Here is a 24,066-nt window from a genome sequence, read left to right as displayed (position 1 = left end):
GGGGTTGGTTGTGCTCTGACCCTCCCTCCTTCCCCACAACATGCACACCCCGTGCTCCTGCGGTGTGGATCGATGAGTGGGTCTATAGAGAGTGCTCCGTGGGGCTGGGGGGGGGGGTCCCGGTCCCCAGCGTGGGGTGAGATGCTCCACCCCCATCCCATTCCCCACCCTTACCCTGGGAATCCCTTTTGCTCCCCGCGCACTCCCGGGTGTGTTGGGACCCAGGGACCCCCCCGGCACGGAACGGCGGCACCGCCACAGCGCGGGGCAGGTGCGACGGCGACTTTAATGCAGCAGCAGCGGGAGCACCGCGCGGGGTGGGGGGCCCGAGGGAGGATGGGGAAGGGGGGGGAGGTCCCGGCTCCGGGCTCGGTCCGTTGCGACCCCTCCCGTCACTTCCCTATACTCTGCAGCAGCAGCTTATTGCTGAGCGCCTTCTGCGCCAGTCTCTCCTCCCGGGACATCTCGAGGAACTTGCGCAGGAGGTGGAAGGTGAGGTCGAGGGAGTTCGGTTTCCCTTCTCGTCTCTTCCCCGCCTGCAGCGCCCGCGGAGCTCGGGGGGGATCCGGGCCGGGCGCTGCCCCCCGAGGTCGGCACAGTCCGTGGGGGGGGCGAGGGGCGGCCGGCTCCCAGCGGGGCTGCAGCGGGGAGCAGCTCTCCGAGGGCAGGAAGAGCAGCACGAGCACGGAGGCAGCCGAAATCATCCTGAGCCGCATCGCAGCCGCTCCGGGTCCGGGGAAGGGGGGTGTGCGGGACCGGAGACCTGCAAAAGAGGTTCCCCCCCGTCCCCAAACACCCCCCGCGTCCCCCCCCCCCAACGCTGCGGTCAGGGGACACCCGACGGGATGAGCGGGGGGAGTCCCGCCCCGAAGAGTGAGAGCCCCCCCAGCCTGCAGGCGGGATCCCACCTCGGGAACTGGAACTAAACCCCACTAACGCGACCCACCTTCCAGATGGGACCCCCCGGCACATGCGGGACCCACCACCCAGACACGGGACCCTCGTGATTCAGAGGTGGGTCACGCTGCAGGTTCACGGCACCCCGGACATAGGACAACCCCCCCCTTCTCCTCCGTACCCCCTCCCCTCCCCCGGGGGGCTCAGGACCCCTTTCCCATGAGGGTTTGGGGTTGGCGGGATGCTCACCGCTGCCGCTGCTCCGCCCGCAGCTCCCGCTGCCCGCACGGCCCGCCCGCTCCGCGCTATATAGGGGCGGCACCCCCCCCCCAACACCCACCCCGCCACGTGACCGCGCTATATCGGGGCGGTGGCCCCTCACGTGACATCGGGCGGGGAGCTGTCCGTGGTGCTGAACGGCCGCGGGGGCACGGGGGGCAGTTGGGGGGGTGTGCGGGGAGGGGGGGATCGTGGAAGTGCATAGGGGTGCTTGGGATGGAAGGCTGGGGGTACGTGAGGGTGGGGGGATGAGTGCCTGGGTGGGGGGACACGGGGCGGTGATGGTGGGGAGATGACCATGGGGACACGTGGGGGTGTTGGTGGGTGCCTGCGGACATGGGGGCGCAGGGGGGTGGTGGTGAGATGCAAACGGGGGCGTGTGGGGTGGAAGGGGTTGGAGAGAAGTTCGTGGGGAGACATGGGGGTGTGCAGGGTGAGAGCTTCTTGTGGGGTCTGTGGGAGTGGGAGAGGGGAGCAGGGCTGAATGCCTGTTGGGGGAGGGGGGGTCGGGGGGCATGAGGTGTGAGTGCTACAGCTGAGCCCCCTCCCAAGCTGTGCTCTTAGACACAGACCCACACCAGGTCCCCCCAACACCCCCCCCCCAACTCAAACCCGGTGCCTGGGCTGGATCTGCTCTGCATTTCACAGGCAAAGTTTCCATGCGCAAAGTGAAGGCAGTGAGCTCCTCGGGGTGAGTCACTGCGTGAGAGCGCACAGCTTACAACTTTACTTCCTAAATACACTTCTGGAGTGCAACATCCCTCCTTTAATGGAGCACGAAAGATGTTCTCCTCCTGGCCGTGTCGCCCCACACAGATACACACCTCTGGCTGCAGATTGGAGTCATTTGTTTGCCTTTTCCTCCCTCCCTGCTGGAGCTTCCATCAGCCGGCACTTGGAGCTCAGCGACCACTTCAACTTGCAGAAGTGCTGCCTCTAAAATTGAAATTCCCGTATGAGGTATGGATGCTTTGAGAGAAGGAGAGAAAAACATGAAGTGGGATTTGAGCACGCAGTGAGAACCCCTCCAGTCACACTCTGTGCAGAGCAACCCAAAAAACGAGGGGCTCGGCTGCTTTTTGGGGGTCACCCAAAAGGCCAAAGGATTCTTTGAGGTGGCAGTAAGGGGGCTCCCAATGCTTCCCAGATGCAGAATAACTCATGGCAGAAGCTGAGCGGCCTTGAGGGGGGGGGAAGGGGAGCATCTGCTTCTCCCTCACTTTGTGCATGGCTGCAATCCTCAGTTCTTCACATAGACTGGGAGCAGACAGAGCTGTTTGGTGCCTCAAAGCACATCCCCAGGGCTGCTCCCAGGCATCTCCCTGATCTGATGGCCATGGAGTGCCTACAGGAGCCCCTAGGAATCAGGCAGTGGTGTTTTGGGGCTGATGGGGAGCGGCTCAGGCGCAGAGTGCTGCACCATCACAGCCGGAGCAGTCAGCTCGGTTCATCCATCACCATGGCCGGCACTGGGGCTGGTGATGCTTTGGATCCTTTTTCTTTCAGTGCTTTAGGATTAATCACTTCACTGTTGGAAAGATGATGAAGCTGGTAATTGCATCTTGTTTGTTTTATTTAGGAAGCTCAACTCAGGAGATAAAAAAAAACCAACAAACAACCACCAACCCAACAACAAAACCAACCATCCTTATTTCTTCTCCCATCACAAATTACTGACACACTCGGTGCTGAAGGGCCCCGCGTGCCGCCTGGGGACTCATTATTGTCACTCGCAGGGATGCTGCTGTCTCTTCCTCTACTCAGGAGCACGAGGAGCGATGTGGTAGCGATGCTTCAGGGATGCCAGGCTCACCCCCAGCTCCACTCACTGCCTCGTGCTGCTGTGCAGCCGTGGCCTCGCAGCAGTGAGGAGGCAGAGCAGCTCCTAATGAGGCACTGGGAGCACTCTGAGCCTCTTGGCTCGTGAGCAGAGAGCTGCAGGCAGGAACCCCTGCCCTGTGGACCGTGACAGCAGCGAAGCTTCTAGAAGCTTCTCTCACAGAGTGCTGCTGATCTGTGTTTGCTCCTGCTACGTGTTCTGCTCTTTCCCCATCCCCACCCCATCCCTACAAACAGCCGTGCCAGCACTCCTTCATTTTGCAGAAGTGATGTTCCCTGCATCCCTGGGGCTGCGGGGACGGCGCTGCCCATCCTGCTCTGGAGAAGGCATCTCATGGGCTGACGAACCTGAGATTGACCCTCATGTTTCACCATTCTCAGGTTAGACAGTCCTCGAGGTGCCCCTCACTCAGGCAGCCACCGCCCCACACCCCTCATCCTGCGTCCTGCACCCACCCTGACCCCCCATCCAGAGGGATTTTGCAAGAGAGAACGGAGATGCGGCCCCTCAGCCCTGCTGTGCCTTATCTTCTTTGCATCCAAGCCTGACCATGAGGTTCTTCAGGGGCTGAACTCTTTCCAAATGCACGCTGTGCTTCCTCATGCAACCAGTGGTCGTGGAAACCTTTGCACAGCCAGAATGTGGGGCTGAGAGCTGGGCCGCTGCACACTGCATGAACCCAGTGCTTCCCAAATAGGCACAGGGCAGCTCCGGCCCCACAGATCCCAATCCGGCCATGGGCTGTGCTGTTGGGACAGAGATGGAGCGACAGATTTCTTTCCTTTGCTCCCGTTTGCAGATGGCGGCACCCTGGGAGCATCAGAGCACTTCTGCAAAGCTCACCCCAAATCTGCCACCCAAAATCTGCACCCAGCCCTGCAGAGATGCTCCGTGGGATCCGCACCAGGTAACAGGTGGAGTTCTGCTTCCTAATGCTATGGGGTGCTTAAAATGGCTTCTCTGGGGAGGGGGCTCTCATGGCAGTGATTTGCCTTATGCACGGAGGGAGGGATATTGAAACGCTGACGATTAACTGCATAATCAAAGGGAAGGACTTTTCAAGTCGAGCACCGTCGATCTTAATGCAAAGCCTGAGCAGGCCCAGGAAGCTGTCAGAAAAGGCACCGAGGAATTAAGGATCGGTTTCAGTCCCTTCTGGGTTTCTTGCTCCATTTGGGTTCTATCACCTTCCCCTGCGCTCTGGCATGGACAGAGCCAGGTGTGTTCCCAGGCACTTAGCTATGCTGTTCCAATGGAGCAATGGATTTGCCTGGGGTCAATGAAAGAGAAACCTTTCAGGCAGGAATGAAGGGGACTGCGGAGCCACAGCTTCATCTTCTGAGTTTACTCTATTTCAAACCCACTATCAAGCTTTGGGGGCTTTTTTTAATGCTTTGCAGAGAAGGAAAAGCCAGATGGAATCTGTAGCAGCAAGGCTGGGGGGGGGGGTAAAGTTGGGCAGAGCAAAGAAGGAGCAGCAGAGCCCCCCCAGCCTCCCCTTTTGCAAGAAGGAGCCCAGCAGAAAGAGGCAAGAAGAGCTTCTAAGAGGAGGGGGAATCAGCCCTGCAGCGGGGAGTGCTGCCTTACCTCTCACCTGCAGCTCCCGGCTCCATCCCTCCGCCCGCTGCGCCCGCGCTGCTTTTATGGCCGTCCCTGTCCTCGTGGCTTGGAGGAGCCGAGCGGGGCTACAGCCAATTGCCACACTTTCTGCTGGCTTCCTGTTTGTGCATCGCGAGCGGCTGTGGTAAAATTTCCATTACACGCTGGACAGACGCAGGGCGGCAAAGAGAAGTGAAGAAAAAAAAAAGATACCAAAAAGAAAAGTCACCCAACCCAACGCGGTGCCGCGCTTCTCCAGTCACCCGAAAGCGGCTCTTAAGGGGGATGCAGGGATGCTCTGGGTGCCCCCTCCCCAGCCGCGATCAATGGAAGACCCTCATCTCCAACCCCTCCACCATAACCTGTGTTTCCTAGTTGCTGCCCCTCTGGATGGAGGCAGAGCGCTGGGGTTGCCCTGCTCAGCCTCATTCATCCACCCCACAGCAGATCCTCCAGCACGGATGGCTGTGGTGGGCAATGCAGCTCCTGCTCCTTAAGGTGGCAGATCCGGAGGGCATCCAATTGACTGTTATCCTTTGTTTCCCCTCGACAGGCCAAGGAGAGCCATGTTGGCTGTAGAACATGCGGTCTGCAGGTAGAAAACAAAGGGAAAGGTTGAAAACCTGCTGGAGCGTCCCCAGATGCGAATCGCTGCGCTCTGGTGTGGGGACACAGGGCTGTGTTGGCACTGGGGACACGTGGAACCCTGCACTGAGCTGGGAAGCTGTGGGGGCTGCTGAAGGAATCCCAAAACAGGGAGAACACCCCCAAAGTGCAGCAATGTAAGATCCCAAATGCGCAGAGCTTGCATTGTGGACGCTCTGAGGACATTGGGCTTTGCCAATGAACTCTTTCCCAATGCTTTCTCTTCTTGCAATTATTCAGTTTTGGGGATGGTGGGAGATAATTTGCATTTCTTTGTCTGTTCTTTTGTTATATATATGTGTATATATATATATATATATACGCACATATATGTATTGTAAATGTCTTTGCCTTTTATAAATGTCTGCGGTGAGCAGCCAGGACCCGGGGCTGTGAGCTCAACATGAAGGTGTCGCTGAAGAAGTTTCCAGTCACTTTTTGTGTTGGCAACAGGTAAACATGTTTGTGCACAATACCTCAGATGCGTTGTCTGATGGCCAGGCTCACATGCACCCCATTTTCCATTGCCGTTTCAGTGCTGATCAACCACCTGGGTGAGCGGAGCAATGCTTTCAATGCAAGCCCTGTTGCAGGCTGTGTGCAGCCAATGCCCTTGTTTGCAGTACACAGAAATTGAGGTTTTGGGGTTGGTTTTTTGGTTTTATTTGACAGTTGGACAGGGCTGTAAGATGGGGTTCCTGGCTGGAGCTCTTGGTGCGCTGCTGGACCTTGGGGTTGAATGGGAGCCCCCATGATAAGCTGTTCAGGCCAGGGCCATCTGCTGCAGAAAGAGAAAACACAACCCAAAAACTCACCTCGCAGGCGCTTCTGCCTCAAAATGAGTCTGTTTGCTCTTTGATGGTCAAGCAGATATTGTTCTCAGGTTGGGTTTTTTTTTTCATTTCTTTTTCACTCTGCTCTATTTTTAGTGCCGGGAGGATGGTGCCAAAGAGGCTCCGCTGTCGGTCAGGGTTTGTGGTTTGGGCTGCTCCTGAGGCAGGGCAGGAAGCTCTTGGGGTAAGGGGGGATGCTGAGGTGGGGGGCACTGCTGGGGGCTGTACATGCAAGAGATGGCAATACCCCCATGTTGTGTTATAGCAATGCAATCTGTTTGAGAATGTGTTGGTTGCTTTGAACAGTGCATGGCAGAGCTGGGAGCGTGGGGTTGTCCTGGTGTGTAATGAGAAAAATAGGGATATTTTTCCCCGTTATTTGGTACCCCCGGCTGTCAGGTGGAGGTCACTGGGCTCTGAAGGGGATTGTCCTGCAGAGCATCCTCTGTGCTGCAGGGCTATGGCCATGCTGGCTAACACTTAACACTACCTCTCACCCATCAGGGTTTGAAGAGCGCCTGCAAACATCTTGGCTAAAAAAAGAAGTGTTTTTTGTCTTCGTTTTCACTGCTTGGCCCTACAAGCGGCCATCATGGCTGCCACACCAAGCGGCCTGAAAGGCAGAGGCGGGGAGGGAGCTGCCTACCACCCACACGGTGTTTCCGAGGTTGGGTGTTTGTCACCAGCAGTTTGTCACATGCAGAACAAAGCTGAGCTTGAAGCAATGGCAATGGCGGCGTGGAGAGAGGGGGATGGCGGCCTCCCAAGATGGCGCCTCCCAAGATGGCGGCCTCCCAAGATGGCGGCCTCCCAAGATGGCGCCTCCCAAAGTAGCACCACATCCTGCAGGTTGGGGGCAAGGGTGATGACAGTGAGGATGAGGCAAGGCTGCCCACCATGGCACAGGCTGCTAAATTCAGCACTTCTGCCTCCGGTGGGTCAGGGTGGGCAGTGGTGAGGAGGGAAGGCGCCATGTTCTTGAGGTGGAAGGCGCCATGTTCTTGAGGTGGAATTCAATGCTGTGGTGGCCAAATGTTGGCGTGCTGAGGGAAAAGAGGGGTCTGGTGGGGGTAAACGTGGCCTGCAGGAGCCATATGCATGCAGGATGCTGGGCATTCCTCCATGGCAGAGCTGGGCTGCACAGAGGCAGCGCTCTGGGAGCAGACGATGCCCGGCGATGCTCAGCTCCCGGCCGCACGCTGCCCCAGCCTGAAGCCCCACGTCTGCCTCTCCTGTTTGTGCTTATGAGCTCTCCTTCCACCTACGCAAAGGAGCTATTTTTAGAGGCACTAATCAAGCGCCGGCGCTGGCTGGGAGCGTGGCTTTCAAGCTGAGGGCTTCATGCTTTCACCGCGCGCTTGCAGGAACTCGGGTGGGTGCCTTCTTTTAAATGCAGCGCAGGGTTTACACAACGTGCTGCAGGGATGGCAGCTATTTCAGGCTCCTCGTGGCCGAGCCCACACCAAGCTGGCACCAAGAGGCCAAGCATAACGTCCCCATCCGGGGCTGCACAGTGCAGAGTGGGCTCCTCTCGACCCGCTTACTGCCAGCACAAGGATGTGGCATCGGTGCTTTGCATCATGCAGGAAGGGAAAACGCCCTGTGTCTGCACAGCCTCCTCTCGCTGCCTTCTCCCTCCCGCTGAGGTTTCTCTGGCCACTGGCAGCTTCCTGCAGGCCGTTACAGACCTGCACCATCTGATGCAGCAAGGGCATGTTGTGCTGAGCGAGTGGTGCTTTGGTCTGGCTATAGAACTGGAGGGAGGGCTGGTGCTTTTTCAGCTCGAGTGCAACAGGATCCAAGTAATGGCTCCATTCAAGAAAACCAGAGAAAAAAATTTATTATTATTATTATTATTTTTTTCTTTATAAAATATCTCCAATAAGTTATATATAGGCAAACAGTTAAATTAAAATAAATTAACTCCACTCTATGCTGGGACACGAAACTGTCCGCAACGTCACGCTCGGATTTGTGCTTGAAAAAATACGCCCTACATCTCTGATGAAAGATTTGAAACAAAAATATATATATGCTCGGTGAGGAGGAAAGAGAAATCTCTGCCATGGATGAAGGGGGGGGTTTAAGGTGCAGTGCTGAAGCTGCCTGGCGTCGGTGGCATCTCCCACCCAGCTAAGTGCTGAGAGCATCCTCATCGTCGCTCCAGTCAGGAGGAGCATCCGTCCCAAAGTACCGGTCACCGAAGTTCCCTATAGGGGAGAAGGGAGAGATGTAGATCTGGAGAGCTCGGGAATGGCCCAGCGGGTGAGGAAACAAAAGCAGGTTTATCTGACAGCTTGCACGGTGCTAGGGCACTTGTGTAGCAGCAGAACTGGAGCAGCCCGGAGGCTGTTTTAGCACACGGGGACTGTTTTAGCATGCCATGGCAGGGGTGTTTCCTGGCACAGCAGAGGTGAGGATGGAAGGACGCAGTGAGCTTGTTGAGGACAAGCTTCCTTCAGGCAGCAGCTGAGGGAATGAGGCGCAGAGCTGCCCCAGCTCAGCTCCTCCAACTGGAGAGGCAAAGAGTCCCTCAGTAAAACAGGGGCAGGCTAAAGCAAGGCTGAGCTGCTGCCAACCAGGGCTTCAACTCATCTGGCCACGAACACCAAACGTTCCTCCTCAGGTACTCACCAATGCCAGGGATGATCCGGAAGAGGTCGTTCACCTTCTTGTCCACAGCTGTGGTGATGATCTTCACCCGGGGGAAAGCGTAGGCAACTGAGTGGACACCCATCTCTGCCATCAGCAGGGAGAGGAGGAAGATCTTGTCTTCTGGGACATCGTGATCCTGCAGGAATGGCACACAGTGCGTGGGATGAGGAGCCAGGGCAGCCGAGGTGTGCAATGGCCCATGCTCTGGCACTCGGAGCACTCGAGGACCTTCCTGGAATCACTTTTTCTCCCTGGGTGTAGTGTTTGCTGGGTGTAAGACCAATGAACTCCCTAAATCTAAGCTGTTACTGTCCTATGAAGGGCTCTGTCCATGCCCTTGCTGTCAATTCCAGCCCTTGCTGTGACCCCCAACACCCCCCCCCTTTGGAAGGCTCGATGTTACTGCAAGGCTCTCAGCAGGGCTTCTGTTCACTGCCTGGGGGTAAAGCCCCACTCCAGCCACCACCCACCCCATACCCTCCATACCAGCAGCACCCGCACGGCCATCATGGCTGCAGCTCCTGTGGAGACCGTGCAGTCCATCAGGATGACGTGGTCCTCACTGATGTCCTTTGGCAGCCGCAGGTAGTGGAGCTGGGCAGGGGGAGAGAAGGATCAGCTCAGGGGCTGCGAGCTCAAGGCACCACACAGGGGTCTGTCCTTGTACGGAATGGAGGCAACAAACCAATTCCAGCTCATCTTTAGGAGGAGGGAAGGATCTTTCCACATCCCCATCACTGCAATCTGAGCTGTTAGCCTGGGGCTAGGCACCCGTGCTGACACCAAACCAACCTGTGTGCACACATGCTGGCAAAACCCACTTCAGAAGCTTCTAAAGCCCTTCCCAAGCACTCACACCCCTCCCAAGCCAACCCCACATACATACCCATAGGCAGGAGATGCCATACCTCCGGCTCGCCCGTGTTGCAGTTGGTCTGGATGAGAATGGTCCCGATGCGGACGTCCTTGCAGACAGCTCGCAGTGCTGGCTCCATGGTCTCGCCCGCCCGCAGGATGGACACCCCAGTGATCTGCAGTGAGAGCACCCGGGCACGTTGGGGGCACACAGCATTTGGTTTTGACACTGGGAATCTCCAATGGGCAACCCCAAAGGGCATCCTCCCCCCCAGCACAGCACAGGGCTGTGTTGCTCCCACTTACTTGCTTCCCGCTGTATGTCCTCCCTTCGTAGTCCTGTCCCTGCGGGGTCTGAACAGTGCAACTCTGCAAAAGCCCCACAAGAAGCATTACCACAGTGGCTCTCAATGAGCCCCAATGCCAGGGAGCCGGGCAGGGAAAGCTGATCAGCCCACAGAAGCTGAGGCTGGACACAAACCTCATCACCAGCTGCAGCTCTGAACCCACCTGGAAAGGGAGAAATGAGAGCGCGTGCTCAATCAGCAACCGCATCAGCCTCTTGGAGTAGAAAATGAACTCGTCCCTGCTGGTCTCCTTGTTTCTGAAAGGCAACGAGCAGAGCTCTGAGGACTCAGGAGCACAAAGCCAGCTGAGCCCACCCCAGCAGAGCCCCCTCCTCACCCCAGGGGCCGTGTGCTGTGCCATTACCTGATGATGGTGTGCATGCCCCGCACCTGAGGGGTGCTCTTCAGCACGCTGAGCGTCTGCGGAAGGGGGTGGTACTGATGGGCAGAGGCCAGGGCGGCCCTGAAACCAAACACAGGGTCAGGAGGGCTCCGGGGAGGTGCCTGAAGGCCGGGGCACAGCACAGCCATTCTCCCAGATGCCAGCACTCAACACAACCCAAGGCCGGCTGGCCAAGCCCAATGAGCAGCCTGCCCTTCCCAGGATCTACTAAAGGGGCAGGGAAAGGGTGGTTGGTGCAGCCCCAGGAGGTGCCCTTTCTCACTGAGCCACAGCTGACCCACTGAGGCTGAGAGTTTCTATGGAAAGCAATATGAATTAACTCCCCCCACACTCAGGAAGCAGACCTGGCGGTGGGTATCCCACTCAGTGGGTGAGGAGGGGCCACCACGGTGGTCTCTGCCCCACAGGACAAGGGCTGGGTGTGGGGCAGGAGCTCAGCGCTGTGCTGCTGTCCCCAGTTCCCCTAAGGCAGCGCTGCAGTGTCGGGCTGCAGCAAGGCTGCTTCAGAGCACATCCGGCCCATTCAGGGCTGGTTGCAGCGATGCCAAATTGGGAACAGCTTCAAGACTTTGCCGCTGGACGAGGCTGGCTTTGTGTGAGTCATCTGCACATAACTAATAGGGCTGGGAGCTATTCTTGGATCAAGGGAACACCGTTCACGGGGAAGCGCACAATGGGGCCCCATTAGTCACCTCTCTACTTGAGAGCGGCGGTAATGAGATGAAGGTCACATCTCTTTGGCTTCCATAGGGCTGGGCAGGATGGGCAAGTGCCTTTGTCTGGGAGGAGGGCTGGGGTCACAAAGCCATACGTCGGACCACAAACGTGCCATGGCCACAGCCAGGAAGGGAGGTGGTGGGGAAGGGGAGAAGGGAGCCAACATACGGAAAGCAGCAGGTGAGTAGGATTGCAAACCAAGCAGAACCCTGCGTTAATTGCACACACAAACAGGCACACAAGCAGAGAGGAAGAGGAAGATGGCTGGGTAGGAACGGAGGAGGGCAGGGCGCGATGGCGTGAGGCCTCCAGCACACAGCACCACGGAGTCACAGAACGGCCCGAGTTGGAAGGGACCCTTAATGGCCATCTGCTGCAACTCCCCTGCAATGAACAGGGACACCTGCAGCTCGACCAGGTTGGTCTTGACCAACCGATGCCAAATGGGACGTTCCCAAGGCTTGGGGGTCCATCAGGGCTCCTTCTTGCCACCAGGCACCCAGCGCCAGCACAGCGAGCTCACTCCGTTAGTCACCAGAATTCAGGTTAGCTGCCCTCAGAGCTACACCCACACCATGACCGCGCTGCAGCAGCACTGCGTGGCTCTGCCCCCTCCTTCCTGCAACCAACCCCAGCCTGGGGACGGGTCCTGGGGACACAGACACCTCCCACAGCCCTGCCTGACCCCTCTGGCCCTGGGGACGCTGACCCACATGGCGTGAGCTGTTGTGCAAGGGGCTGAGCCCTGCCTTTGGCAGATGCGGGTGTCTGCTCCCAATGCAGAGCCTGTCTGCTCTCTCATCCCAGACTGCTGTCCCAAAACACAGTCCTGGGCACTAGGGCGCATCCCTAAACTTGCAACCTCTCCCCCCACCCCATCACCACCACCCCATGCAGGAGGGCAGCTCCACATGCCCTGAAACCCAGCTCCTGCTCCCACCTCTTGCAGCAGCCCCAGAACACCTCCCCTGCACCTCGAGCTGTCAGCAGCCCTCTGGGAACGCTGTCAGCAGCTCCTCACTGCACCTTCTGCACCTCCTGCAACCCCCACGCTGTTGGGTGTAGGATGCAGCCCTGCTCCTCAGCATGCTGCCCAGCACCGTCACTTTGAGGGATGGAGAAAGAGACTTTCGGGTCCCTCCTGTCCTATTTTGACCTGCGAAGCCCCATAGAAGCAGGACCCCGTGTGCAGCCCAGGTTAGTAGCACGCTCACGCTGCACGGCCCTGGCCCCAGCCATGCTGTTAGTGTCACACCCCGAACGCTGCCAGCAGTGGAGGTCTCCTCACATATCCCAGCGCAGCTTCCTCTGGTCACCAGGTGGGAGGGACATTCGGGGAGACAAGACGGGAGACACCAGAGTTTTAGGGGAGAGGGACAAACAGGACATGAAATAAAGGAAAAAGCACTGCCATTAGTCAAAGGGGGGAAACAAAAAGCCCCAGTGGATCGGTGGCTCTTGGAGCTGCCCAAGAATGGCCGTCACCATCCAGACCCCAACACCCCTTTGGGGTGATCCAACCACATCACCTCTGCTCCCCAAAGCAGTTCAGCTCTGTGCTGAGCCCTGTCTAGATGCCACTGTCACACCTTGATCCCATCCAGCACTGCACGGCAGGGCAATGCCTCCAATGCCATCGAGCCCCTCAATCCCAAAACATACGTAGAAACTAAAGCCTACACAACCTTCCACCCAACGTGCACACAGCGGTGCCCACCTCCTGCAACCTCGGTGACACCATAAAGCAATGGGAACAGTGAGAGAAACCCAGCCCTGAGCTGAGCATCGCCATCAAGGACCTCCAAGGCCCCCCCTGGAGCAGGTGTCCATGCAGGGGGCTCACACACCATACAAGAAGAAGGGCACAGCGGGTCCTGCAGCCACCAGTGATGCTCCCAGCCCTCCCCAGTGATGCAGAGGAGCATTCAGATGGGCAGCCATGAGCATGGCAAGAAGATGTCTCACTTTGGAAACTTATTTCCCCCCCCCCCAACCCAGAACAAAAGGTTTAAAAGGCAAAAAGAAAAAAAAAAGAAACAAAAAAGAAGAAAAGAAAGAAAAAGGAAGAAGAAAAAGAGAAAGGAGAGAGAAGGGGTGGCCATCGCTCAGGAAGGCTTCAGGGAACATCCTCGGCTCTTTGTTGAGCATGCTATCAAACAGGAAGCAGACAAGAGACATCCAGCTACAAAGGCAGCGATGCAGTCAAGGCATTTCAAACACGTACAGCGGCTGCTTTCACAGCTGACATTTCAAACAAGGTCTATCAGACTGCGCCACGGGCTGATATTTAAAGACACAATTGGCAAAGGGCTTGCCAGGCTGATCCGGACCTTGGGAGAGGAAGGGGGGAATTGATTGGTAAGGGAACGGCAGCTGAAAAGAGCAGCAGCTCCCCGAGCCAGGCTGCTTGTTAAAATGGGGCAGCAAATGGGCTGCAGGTGCTGCTGGGCTCCTGGCATGGTGCAAAGGGAGCATGTGGGTAACCACAGCTCCAGCACATGTGTGGTTAAATAAGGGGAGCTGGATGGGATGCATCCCAATAGCAATGAGCCCAGGAACTGAGCTTCACACTGGGAGGATGCAGAGCAAAGTGCAGGTGCTTCTGGCTGCCAATGGTGATGGAACAACCCACGGGTGTGGGGCACTGCCATCTTTAACCTCCTCATAATTCACTCAGTGCACTGAATCACAGAGTGGTTGGGTTGGAAGGGATCTGAACGGCCACAGAATCATGGCACTGCAGAACGGCTGAGTTGGAACGGACCTTAAAGCTCACCCTGCTCCAATCACTGCCACGGACAAGGACAGCTCTCATAGACCAGACTGCACAGGGTCCATCCACAGCCATGGGCACCTCCAGGGATGAGGCACACAAAGCAGTGCCAGGGCTGCACCACATCACTGTGAGGTCAGGCAGTGGCACAGCAGCCATGGGGAACAGGAGGGTACCCTGAGCTGGAGCCAGGTCTGAGCACCCAGGTTCTATTCAATGGCCTGTCTGTGTCCCCATAGCCAAGAGACAGCGACACCCAGCAGCACTCCAGGAGCATCAATGGATTTTCACAGGCTTGAGCAGAAGTAAAGCAGAGAGCCTTTTCCTGTTCAGCTTTGGTATTTCAGAAGCTTTTGTGCCAAATGTAAGTTTTGGGGTTAGTTGCCTGAGCATCTCCATAGAAAACCAAAGATCTAAATGGAAACCTGAGGACAGTAACGTGCTGCTCTGCCTCCTACACAAACACCCGTGAACCCAGCTGGCTCCTAATGGAAAAACAGCCCATCTGGATCCAAATGATGAAGGGCAGGTAAATGGCTGCACACTATAGAGTGTCCACCAGGGGCTGGAAGGTGGCTCTGAATGTCTGTCCTATGGAAGGGCAATGGGAGCGGATGCTGGGATGCAGAGAGCTGCTGCAGAGCCTCTCCCATGGCCAGGGATGTGGTGGCCTTACACCACAGGTCATCCTCGCCTGCAGGTCAGGGTTAGGCCAAGCAGTGCCTGGCATTGGAAATGCCTCGGGCTGCACAGACAGGACAGAGTTAGGGGCTCTTACCTGACACTGAGTTCACGCTGCGGCAGCAACACAAAGACACAATGCAACCGGTATTAAGCATTGCCAACACCAGGGGCGTTTCAAGACAAAAGAAAAGGAAAAATAGGAATATTTTCCTGCATTCACATGTAGGTTTTTTTTTTCCCCCTTCTTCCCCTCCCCAAAGAGATGCTAAGCCCCGGCCAAGCCCTTGCTCTGGGCAGGAGCTGCTGTGTTTCCTGGCTGCAGAACTCCCAGGGCTCTGGGCTGTGCTCTGTGCCCTATGAGCAGGGTTTAGATTCCTGCCAGAGTGCAGTGCTGTAAATTGGGGAGGCCAGAAAGCCCTGGCTGCAGGGAGTGGGTGCACAAGGGAAGCTCCCACCGTGCCATAGCAGCCGGCCCTGGGGCTGCACGGAGCTCATGGGGAACTCAGGAAGGTCTGCAGGAATTGAGCCCTTTACTTATAAGGGCATCACCGTCCCAGAGCATCATCGCAGCTTCAGCATCAAAGCTACGAGCAGGGCTGCATGGCTCAGGGATGGCAACACATAACTGTCCTTTAGCAGATGGTTCCCAGGCTCAAGGCCCAGAACCACACGAAGTATGGCTCGCTGAGGTCAGCAAAGGAAGGACATGGCTCAGGCTGCAATAAGCTGTGGCAAAGCTTTGGGGTTTGACACCTGTGGGCTGCACCCAGCATCAAAGTGGAAAACAGAGCTCTGGACTAGGAAGGCTGCAGCAATGGCTGCAGGGGACAAAGAGAAGAAGCCAGAGAGCAGAGGTGCTGGAGCCAGGCAGGATGCTTTGTCCCTGCATGGCTTGCTGCCCCCAGGGCACTGCAGTGTGTGGGGTGGGTTTGTTCCCAGTGGAGCACCGGGACACAGAGAAGCAAAGCACAGAGCAGTTCATGGGGCCGAAGCCAGGACGTACCTCCTCCAGCTGGCTGTGCACATGCTGGACAATCAGATCAATGGCCACCGTGTTTCCACTCCCTGGAATGAACCAAAAGCAGAAGAGAAATGGTGAAGTGTGGCCACACTGCCAACCTCCCTGCCCTGCTGCAGAACCCAGAACCTGCTCTCGTTAAACTCCGTGCAGCTGGTGACTGCACAGCTCTCCAATCTGTCTGCATCTCTCAGCAAGGCCTCTCCAACCTTAATGGGCTCAGCAGCTGCTCCTTATTGAGTGCTGTCCCTGGAGGTGTTGCAGAGCTGTGGGGCCGTACCTCGGGGCACGACGATGTCGGCCAGCCGCATGGTGGGCTGGATGTACTGGTCGAAGGCGGGCTTCACAAACTTGTTGTACTGCTTGATGACTCCCTCGATGTCGCGGCCGCGCTCGCTGATGTCCCTGCGCAGGCGGCGCACCAAGCGGATATCAGAGTCCGTGTCCACAAAGATCTTCAAGTCCAGGAGCTGGAAGGAGAACAGTGGGAACAAACCGCATCAGCTGAAGCTCCAGCAGCTGCAGCCAACCCCAAAACCCGTCCTTGCTTCTTGACCCGCCTCCATCCACGTGCAGCCCCAGATGAGTGGAAAGCAAGCTGCTCGGGGATGCACCCGGCTGTCCACTGGAGGTCATCGTTGCTCCAGCAAAGTGCAGCACAAACCCTCCCTTGGCAGGGAAGGGAACTTCCTAGACTGAGCTTGGCTATGCTTGTGCACTGCTATGAGCCTATAGGGTTTTCATGCAGCCAAGCACTTCTCAGAAATGCCTGAAGTGCTGGACGAGGTCAGGCTGGGAACACCAGGCTCTGCAGAGTGTGGCTGCAGCCAGCTTCGCTGCAAGCTGAGCCAGGCAGCACGGAGGTATTTCTGGTCATGTTGATTCACCTTTGCTGCCAAAGACCGGGTCACCACTTGGCTCCACATCCCTGGAAAGGAATGGCTGAGACATGGCCCTCTGCTCCACGTCTGCCTGGGGCTCTTCCCCTGCTGCAGAAGGTCAGGATGGGGTGTGCAGGGTGGGCATGCAGGCAATGCTGAAGCAGCGTGGGAGGACAGTGCACACAGTGCACATTGCAACTGACACCCATTGCAACTGGTACACTCAGCAAACCCACTGCAAGCAGTACGCTCAGGGCAACAAGTACACCCAGTACACCCACTGCACCCAGCAAAGCCCAGGCTGCAGGATGGGGCTGCCTCACCTTCAGCAGCTCCTTGTCCGCGAATGCCATGATGCCTTCAAAAATAATCACGTTGGCACCATAGAGGGTTTTCTGCAGAGGCAAAAATCAGTGTGGTTGGATAGAGAATGTGTGCAGGGATACCACGCTACAGGGGAGGTGGTAACGCAATGAATGAGCAGCTCCTCTATTTCCTGTGCTTTGGAGTCACTTGTAGGACTCAAAGAGCTCCCAGTGACACAAGCACAACCTATGGGTTTCCTCCTCCTTGCAGCCCGCTGCCCTTGCAATCTGCTGCAGGCTGTACAGAGCTGGCAGCCCCCCACCTCATCCCGTGCCCCTCGATGTCCCATACCCATTCCTTCTTCCGGCTGTGGGTGGTGAAGTCGTAGATGGGGATCTTCACACTCTTGCCTTGCTTCAGCTTCTTCAGGGTGGCGATGATGAGGTCAAAGTCAAAGGCATCGGGGTGGTCAAAGTTGAAGTCATTGTTGGCTGCCTGCTCCTGCTGCTGCTTGGTCAGCACCTGGCCCCAAAGACGGGTCAGTGAGCGGCCATCCCCTCTGCAGCCCTGGATCACCATCGCCCCACTGCTGTGCCACATCTCGTCCTGCCTCAGTGCCGTGGGGGCAGGGGAAAGCAGGAGGATGCTGCCCCATCCCCATCGCATTTCCCCATCAGTCTGCGCAGCCTCACCTTGTAGAAGGAGTCCATAGAGAGCAGGACAACCCAAGGGACATCCAGAGCCTCGATGATCATGGTGGCCACCGTGGTCTTCCCAGAGGCGCTGCCCCCTCCCAGACCTGCCAGAAAGGAGGGATGGGGCCACAGAGCTCTGACCTGCCCCTGCTGCACCCATCACAGAATGCCTGGCATTGGAAGAGACCTTAAAGACCATCCAACTCCAACCCCAGCTGGGCTGGATGATCATCTCCAACCACCACGACTCCATGACTCTACAGTTCTGAGGCTGTGGGAGCACGGTGGAAGCAGGAAACCCCCCTGGCTCCCCCAGCAGCACCAACAGCCCAGCAGTGGGACGCAGCCACCCGAGCCTACCTATGACAAAGGCCTCCTTGGACTGTGTCCCGTGCTCATTGTACCAGGGCGGCCGCCCGGCGGTGTAGATGGTCCTTTTGCTGGTGCGCAGCAGGGGGGGCTCCGACTTGCACTGGCTGGTGGTCCGCTTTCGGGGTGGCTTGGAGGAGCCCACTGCTGGGTACAGCCGGTCCAGAGACTCGACGCTGCTGTTGCTGGGGAGAGAGTGGGAGCAGTGGGTTCAACCAGCACAGCAACCCCACCAGATCCCACCCTATGTAGGGCTCAGACCCTTCAGGACCATCCCACGAGCTTCCCAGCACCAAGCAGTGGGGCTGCAGATAGAAATGCCCTTCCTGAGCCTGCAGAGCTGCTTGTGCCCGTGTTGCTGTGCGGGCTGCAGCCACTGAGTGCTCCCTCTTATCTGAGTCAGGAGGGAGAGGAGCAAATGGAGCCCAGAGCTGGCACTTGGCAGCAGGACATGGCGGCTGCAAGGTGATAAGGGCAGGAGATAAGCTGTGTGTGCAGGGCACAGTGATCAACACCCAGAGCCAGAGCTGCTTGTCCTGCTTCTCCATAGCCAGCACTGAAAAAACAGTCTTTTTCCCCCCTGAACACCCATGGGACACAGAGGTGGGTTGGGATAGGGACAAGATTCCTGCCGGGTCTGAGAGCTCTGGTGCCAATAGGAACAGCCTGGCCGGAGCTTTGCTGCCTCTCAGTTCTGCTTTGCTCTTCAGTGGGCTTAAACTGCAGGGCTTTGCAGATTTTTGCTGGGTTTTAAGCTGTTTTGGTATGAAGATTAGTTCCCTTCCCTTCCCACAGACCTTTTTAAAGCTAAATAATGACCAACATTTCAGACCGGCCATCTGTGCGTAAAGCCGCCCAGTGCTCCCAGTACACTGAGTGCACCCAGTGCAACCCAGCCCTCCCCAGCACCAGGAGCTCTCAACCACCACCAGCATTACCTGCTCAGCACCTCCTGCTCAGAGCTGCAGCCCTGCCAGCCCACAAGTACCCAATGATCCCAGGATGGCAGCGGCACAAATCCCCTGTGTGGCCCCCAGGGCCGCCCTGATCAACTCCTGCTCCTCTCCTCATTTCCTCCTGTCCCTTCCCACCACTCAGGGCTGCAATCCTGACCCGGCGTGGAGCCCTCAGCCCTATTTATAGCAGTGCTGCTCTGTGCACCAGGCAGATCCTGCAGTGCCGTCCTTGTCCCACACGCAGCCCCACGGGACCCTTCGTTCTGAGCAGCACGACAGCAGGACCAGGTAAATCCAAATGGAAACATCACCTGGGGTGGGGAACCCTCCTGCAGAGCCCTGCTTGGGGCTTAGGGCACCCCGACCTCCTCCTGGGGTTGGGGATCCTCTGCTGCCCGCACTGCCCGTGCATCCCCTTCGTTTTGCTGGAGGGAGCCCCATTGGGTTGGAGGGTCCCTTACGCCCCAAGGCCCACTCCCCATCCCCTCTTCTTGGGAAACAACCCTTAACCCCAACCTCAAACCCACCCCATGAAGGGGAGCTCACCTGCCTGTGGGTGCCAGGGCCCTGCAGCCAGAGAAGCGGACGCTGCCGTAGGTGGGGGGGCTGCTCATGGTCGGGGGCTCGGTGCTGCTGGGCTGGGACGAGCCATGCAGGGATGGCCCCAAGGAGTGCAGGGGGGGGGGGGGGGGGGTCTGGAGCCAGGCAGCACGGGAATGGGGGGGGGGCACGGCGCCGGGAGGTGCTGGGAGCTCAGTGTGCATAAGAGGATAGCTTAACGCTGAGATTATGTTCATTACCTGATATTAATAGCACTGGCTTGATTAAAGAAAAAACAAAGCTGGGGGGGGGGAGGGAGAGGGCAGGGGTGACACCTCCTCTCGGCAGACAAACAAGCACCTGCTGGACCCGGGCTCCTTTGGCTGCGCTGGGCACTCAGAGCGCAGGGCTGCTCGGCACGGGGAGCGCGGGGCTGGAGGGGGGTTCTGCGGTGGGGATGGAGAGGGGACACCACGGGGGCTCTGAGCCTCCCACAGCCCATGGGGTCCGGCTCGGAGCCCCTCCGGCTCCATGGGAAGAGCCAGCAGTAAACAAGTGCGAAACTCAACACCGGCACTAAGAATAACGCTGCTCGGTCGGGTCCTGTCCTTCCCGGCATTTCGGCAGCTCAGAGCCCAGCTCAGGGGGTGGGAACCCAAAGGTTCCTTCTGCAGGGCTCGAGAATCAGCTCCGTGCTACGCCCACAGCGGGCACAGCTTTGGGGACGCTCTCCTGGTGACAGCTCTGATGGGCAGCGGGCACAATGCGGGCACCGAGCAGGGAAGGGTTGGAGATGGGGACCTTCCTTCTCCTCCTCGGAGGACATGGGGACCCTGCTGTCCCTGCGCGCAGTGCCAATGCCACATGCAGCATGGGATGAGCTCGGGACTCCAGCACGGTGCATATGGGGCATATGGGGACAGCGGGACACAGGGACCCGAGGGTGCATCCCCAGCAACTCCCCTTCAAAATCCCAGCTCTGGAAAAGCACTCGCAGGAGTTTAAGAATAAAACTCCCTTCCGCAGCGATTTCTTCTCCTTTCTCAAAGCAAATAAGGAAGGGATCAGAAAGCGGAACGCAGCGGTCCTGGCCCACGTGCCATCGTCCCCCATCGCGCTGCCTCTCCTGCCTTTATCCGACAGGGCGCAGCACAGCCCGCAGCTCACCCCGCGCTCTCAGCCCTCGTGCGGGACGAGCGGTTCGGGATCTGATCTTTTCCTATCAGGAGGTTTTCTAAGATCCCACCTGTGGCCCCGGGGCACACGGCTGGGCTGCAGGAGCGGAGGCTCGGGCTGAAGAAGAACTGAGGTCGCTGCAGGGGGAAGATGGAGTTGCCCGGAGAGGTGCGGGACGCGGGACTCCGCTTCTCCCCGGCAGCTCAGCGCCGCTCCGATCCCTTCTCGTGCCCCGCACGGCGGCTCAATGGCCGCGCCGACCCCCGGCGGGGGAGACGATCCCGGCCACGCGCCCCACGGCCGCCACCCGTCCCAGCGGAGCAGCCCACGGCCGCTGCGTCACAACCGGCCTCTCGGGAGCCGCAGGAACGGCGGAACTCCGCACGGTTGGGTCCCTAACACCCCCCTCCCCCCACGGCTGCCCCCATCCACGGCTCCGGCCACCCGCACTGCTCCCCGCAGCTCCACTCCGCGGGACGGGCGCAGGAAGGGCCGCAGAGCCCCGCGTGTCCCCAGTCCCACGAGGACACACAAACATTCACACACAACCATTCCTCCCCTCCCGCCCCATCCCGCCCCTCCGGCGGTTCATCCCGCTCGGCGCGGCCCCCCCCGATCCCCGCGGCGCTGACTCAGAGCCCGACCCGCCCGGCGACCCGTTCGGCTCCGCGGGGACGCGACGCTGCGGAGCTTCGCGATGTCGGTGTGAGAGCGGATCCATCCGGCCCCGCTCCGCATCCCGAACCGCCCCGCCGGTACCTCGCGTCCGCCGCCGGGGCCCCCTCGGCCGCCGGGGCCGCGGCCATAGCGCTGCCGGGAGAGGCCGGGCGGGAGGTGCGGAACGGGGCCGGGAGAGGCGGAGCTGCCGCGGGGATCTCCGGGACTTGTAGTGCGGGCGGGGCACGGAGGGTGCGGGGATGAGCGGGTGCTGCCGGCACGCAGAGGTGCGGCGGGGTCCGGTGGGCGTTGTGGGCACGGGTGGGGGCTGCAGGTGGCGGGGAGGAGGTGGGTGGAGCCGGGGATGCAGATGTGCGCCATCCCAACATGGGAGCTCCGCGGAACGGCCTGGGTTGCAAAGGACCCCGATGCTCATCCAGTTCCAACCCCCTGCTCCGTGCAGGGCGGCCAACCAGCAGAGCGGGCTGCCCTGAGCCGCGTCCAGCCCGGCCTTGAATGGCTGCAGGGATGGGAGGATCTATGGGGCACCCGCAGCCCCCCGGGCTGGGCTCCTCCGGGTGCGAGCGTCGGGATAACTCAGCGCTCCAAGCACAGGGCACACAAGGAAGGGATCCGCTTTGCAAAGCTCCTCCTGCTCACGGATATCATCGCCCAGCGAGACGACGAGAGCAATGAAAAATCAATAACCATTTATTCGATACAGCTGCTTTCCATACATACAGTACACGGAGCGCTCCCCGCTCTGATAGCTGCGTGCTGCCGGAACTCTCCAGCTGAGGATTTATCCATGATTAACAAAAGAACGGATCGGCACGAATCGGGAGTTCAATATCAGATGTTTTACCATTAAAACCATAGATAGAGCTTTTTTTTTTTCCTTTTTTTCCTTTTTTTTTTTTGCAAATAAACACTTTTTTTTTGTTTGTTTTTAATATATATATTTATATATTTATATATATGGTTACAAGTGATAAATTGAAAATTCTTCATTTTTATTTTATTATTATTATTATTTCCCCCCCCCCCCCCGACCCCCCTCCCCACCCCCATCTCCCAAAATACACTGAATGCACCAATAACTGGCAGCGACGAGAGACATTCGGGTTTGCCGTGGGATGGGCGTCGCAAGGACAGGAAGGAAGGAACTAAATGGGCCCAGAGCTGATGGGCAGAGTGGGGACAGTGCTGCTGGGGGGGGGAAATGGGGAGCGGGGCTATGGCACCATGGGGATGGGGGGCTCCTTCCTGCCCCCCCTGTACTGTCAGTGCTCTGTGGGGTGGGTACCGCCGGTGCTGGATGCTGCTGGAGCCCATGCTGGGCTATGCAGAGAGATGGGTCCCAGCCCCATGCACACAGGTGTAGCCCTTATCCTGAGTGATGTGCGGCTGTGGGAGGTGTGAAGATGGGTTTTGGTGGTGTAGGATGTGGGGCTGTAGCGCCCAAGGCAGGGGATCCCAGTGGGAAGGAGATGCTGAGCTCAGCGCATCACACCCATCTCACCACCCCCAGCTGCTGGTGCTGCTCTGGAGCACCCAACCAGCACCGACCCAGCGCTGCTGCTCCTGGCATTGCTTTGCAATGGGAAATCAAGGTGCCCAGAGCAAAGCAAAACATTGCTCTGCACTGCTGGGATGGTTCTGGGGCAGACACGGGCACGAGGGATACGTGCTCTCTCTGCCCCAAAGCTCCCAGTACCAGCAGCAGGTCCCTGGGGCTGCCCCCAAACCCAACCCTGCCCTTTACTGCCTGGGGAGGAGCACCTCCCTGCACTTCTACCATCACTCATAGGTTGGTTTTCCTTTTCTGCCTCATCTGTTACTGAGAAACTGAGGGTTGAGATTTGAATGGAGCAAAGTAAAAGCAGAACCTCTTCTCCCTCCAAGGTCGCCTTCCTGAGCCCCAACATGGAGGAGAATGCAGGTAAACCACAACGAGACGCGTCCACAACCCGAGGACAGAGGTAGCCTGGTTCTTGTGTGCACAGACACATCTCGGTCTGGGGAGCCTCCTCCAAGCCAGAGGTGTCACAATGACACCAGTGTGGGAATACAGACATAAAACAAAGCAAGGACGGCAGAAATGCCCTGCAGTGACCCCAAGGCTCGGCTCGCAACGTGCCCAGCAGGGGGGACTCACCCAAAAGCAGGACCCATGATTGTCACTTGATGCTGACCCCGCGTCCCCATTGCACTCTGCCCACAGCTCACACCCAACACCTGCTCCTCCATCCCAAATCAGCACCTTTGGGATGGGCACAGGATGAGGACCCCCCCCCGAGTGCCCCCGTGCACTGCTCTGTCCCACCGCACACCCTTCCATCCCTCACCACGCTCACATCACTCTGTGACTTGCAGTTAAACCCACAAACAGGACCCATCCCGCAGCAACCCCTCCCCCATCAACTCTTAACATCTGTGGACCGTCCCCTCCTTGTGCCACCACAAAGCCCTGCACCACACACACCTCCAGGCATGGCCCTGCTGATGCACGGCCCCAAGCTGCAGCAAAAAGTGCCACCCAACATCTGGTGCCAAGCCCTGCTGCCCCCTGCCCCTTCCCACCTCTCCAGGCTGCCTGCAGGGGATCAGCATCATCAGGAACACCTTCCTGGGAGGCTGCAGCCACGGGGGTCCAAGAGCAGACGGGGTCCAATGCGGTTCTGCTGCTATTGCACTTTTCTTTCGCTCAAGCATCACCAGTTTTGCACAGAGGTGGAAGGGGAATCAGGAGGGGACATCAGCAGGGCCCCCCCCGGGCAGGGGCACAGCCACAGGGCTATGTACACGGGCAGAGGGAGGCGAGAGTGGTCCAGCTTGCTCGATCCTGTTTGTTTTCCAGTGTGAAACAAGGTCCATCATTTGCTTAAAGTGGTTAATTGGTATTTTTCCATCTGGTGGTTTTTTTTTTGTCTTTTTGGTT

General features: G+C 58.2%; 1 protein-coding gene across 1 annotated transcript; it reads right to left on the bottom strand.

Annotated features, from left to right (window-relative positions):
* Positions 1–7,907: 7,907 nt before the first annotated feature.
* On the bottom strand, positions 7,908–21,529 carry UCKL1 (uridine-cytidine kinase 1 like 1). The gene is made up of 15 exons (XM_072349772.1): positions 21,228–21,529; positions 17,788–17,981; positions 17,425–17,531; positions 17,084–17,254; positions 16,750–16,821; positions 15,826–16,015; positions 15,531–15,592; positions 14,622–14,638; positions 10,315–10,413; positions 10,114–10,207; positions 9,910–9,972; positions 9,657–9,779; positions 9,235–9,342; positions 8,728–8,884; positions 7,908–8,303 (listed from the first exon to the last, which is right to left on the bottom strand). Exons 1-15 carry the CDS (start codon positions 21,512–21,514, stop codon positions 8,227–8,229), a joined length of 1,821 nt encoding a protein of 606 aa, XP_072205873.1. The 5' UTR covers positions 21,515–21,529; the 3' UTR covers positions 7,908–8,226.
* Positions 21,530–24,066: the final 2,537 nt, after the last annotated feature.

This window comes from Excalfactoria chinensis, chromosome 15 (assembly GCF_039878825.1).
Source record: "Excalfactoria chinensis isolate bCotChi1 chromosome 15, bCotChi1.hap2, whole genome shotgun sequence".
Taxonomy (NCBI): domain Eukaryota; kingdom Metazoa; phylum Chordata; class Aves; order Galliformes; family Phasianidae; genus Excalfactoria; species Excalfactoria chinensis.
Note: the sequence above shows the minus strand (reverse complement) of the source record. Positions and strands in the feature narration are given on the sequence as shown.

What these genes read in the sequence shown, in the direction of transcription:
- UCKL1 (XM_072349772.1), bottom strand. Translation starts at nt 21,514, where the DNA reads ATGTTGGGATGGCGCACATCTGCATCCCCGGCTCCACCCACCTCCTCC. An exon ending in GGCATGCACACCATCATCAG is followed by an intron (nt 10,208 to 10,314) that starts GTAATGGCACAG and finishes GTTGCCTTTCAG; the next exon opens with AAACAAGGAGACCAGCAGGG. An exon ending in GCAACACGGGCGAGCCGGAG is followed by an intron (nt 9,343 to 9,656) that starts GTATGGCATCTC and finishes CCCCCTGCCCAG; the next exon opens with CTCCACTACCTGCGGCTGCC.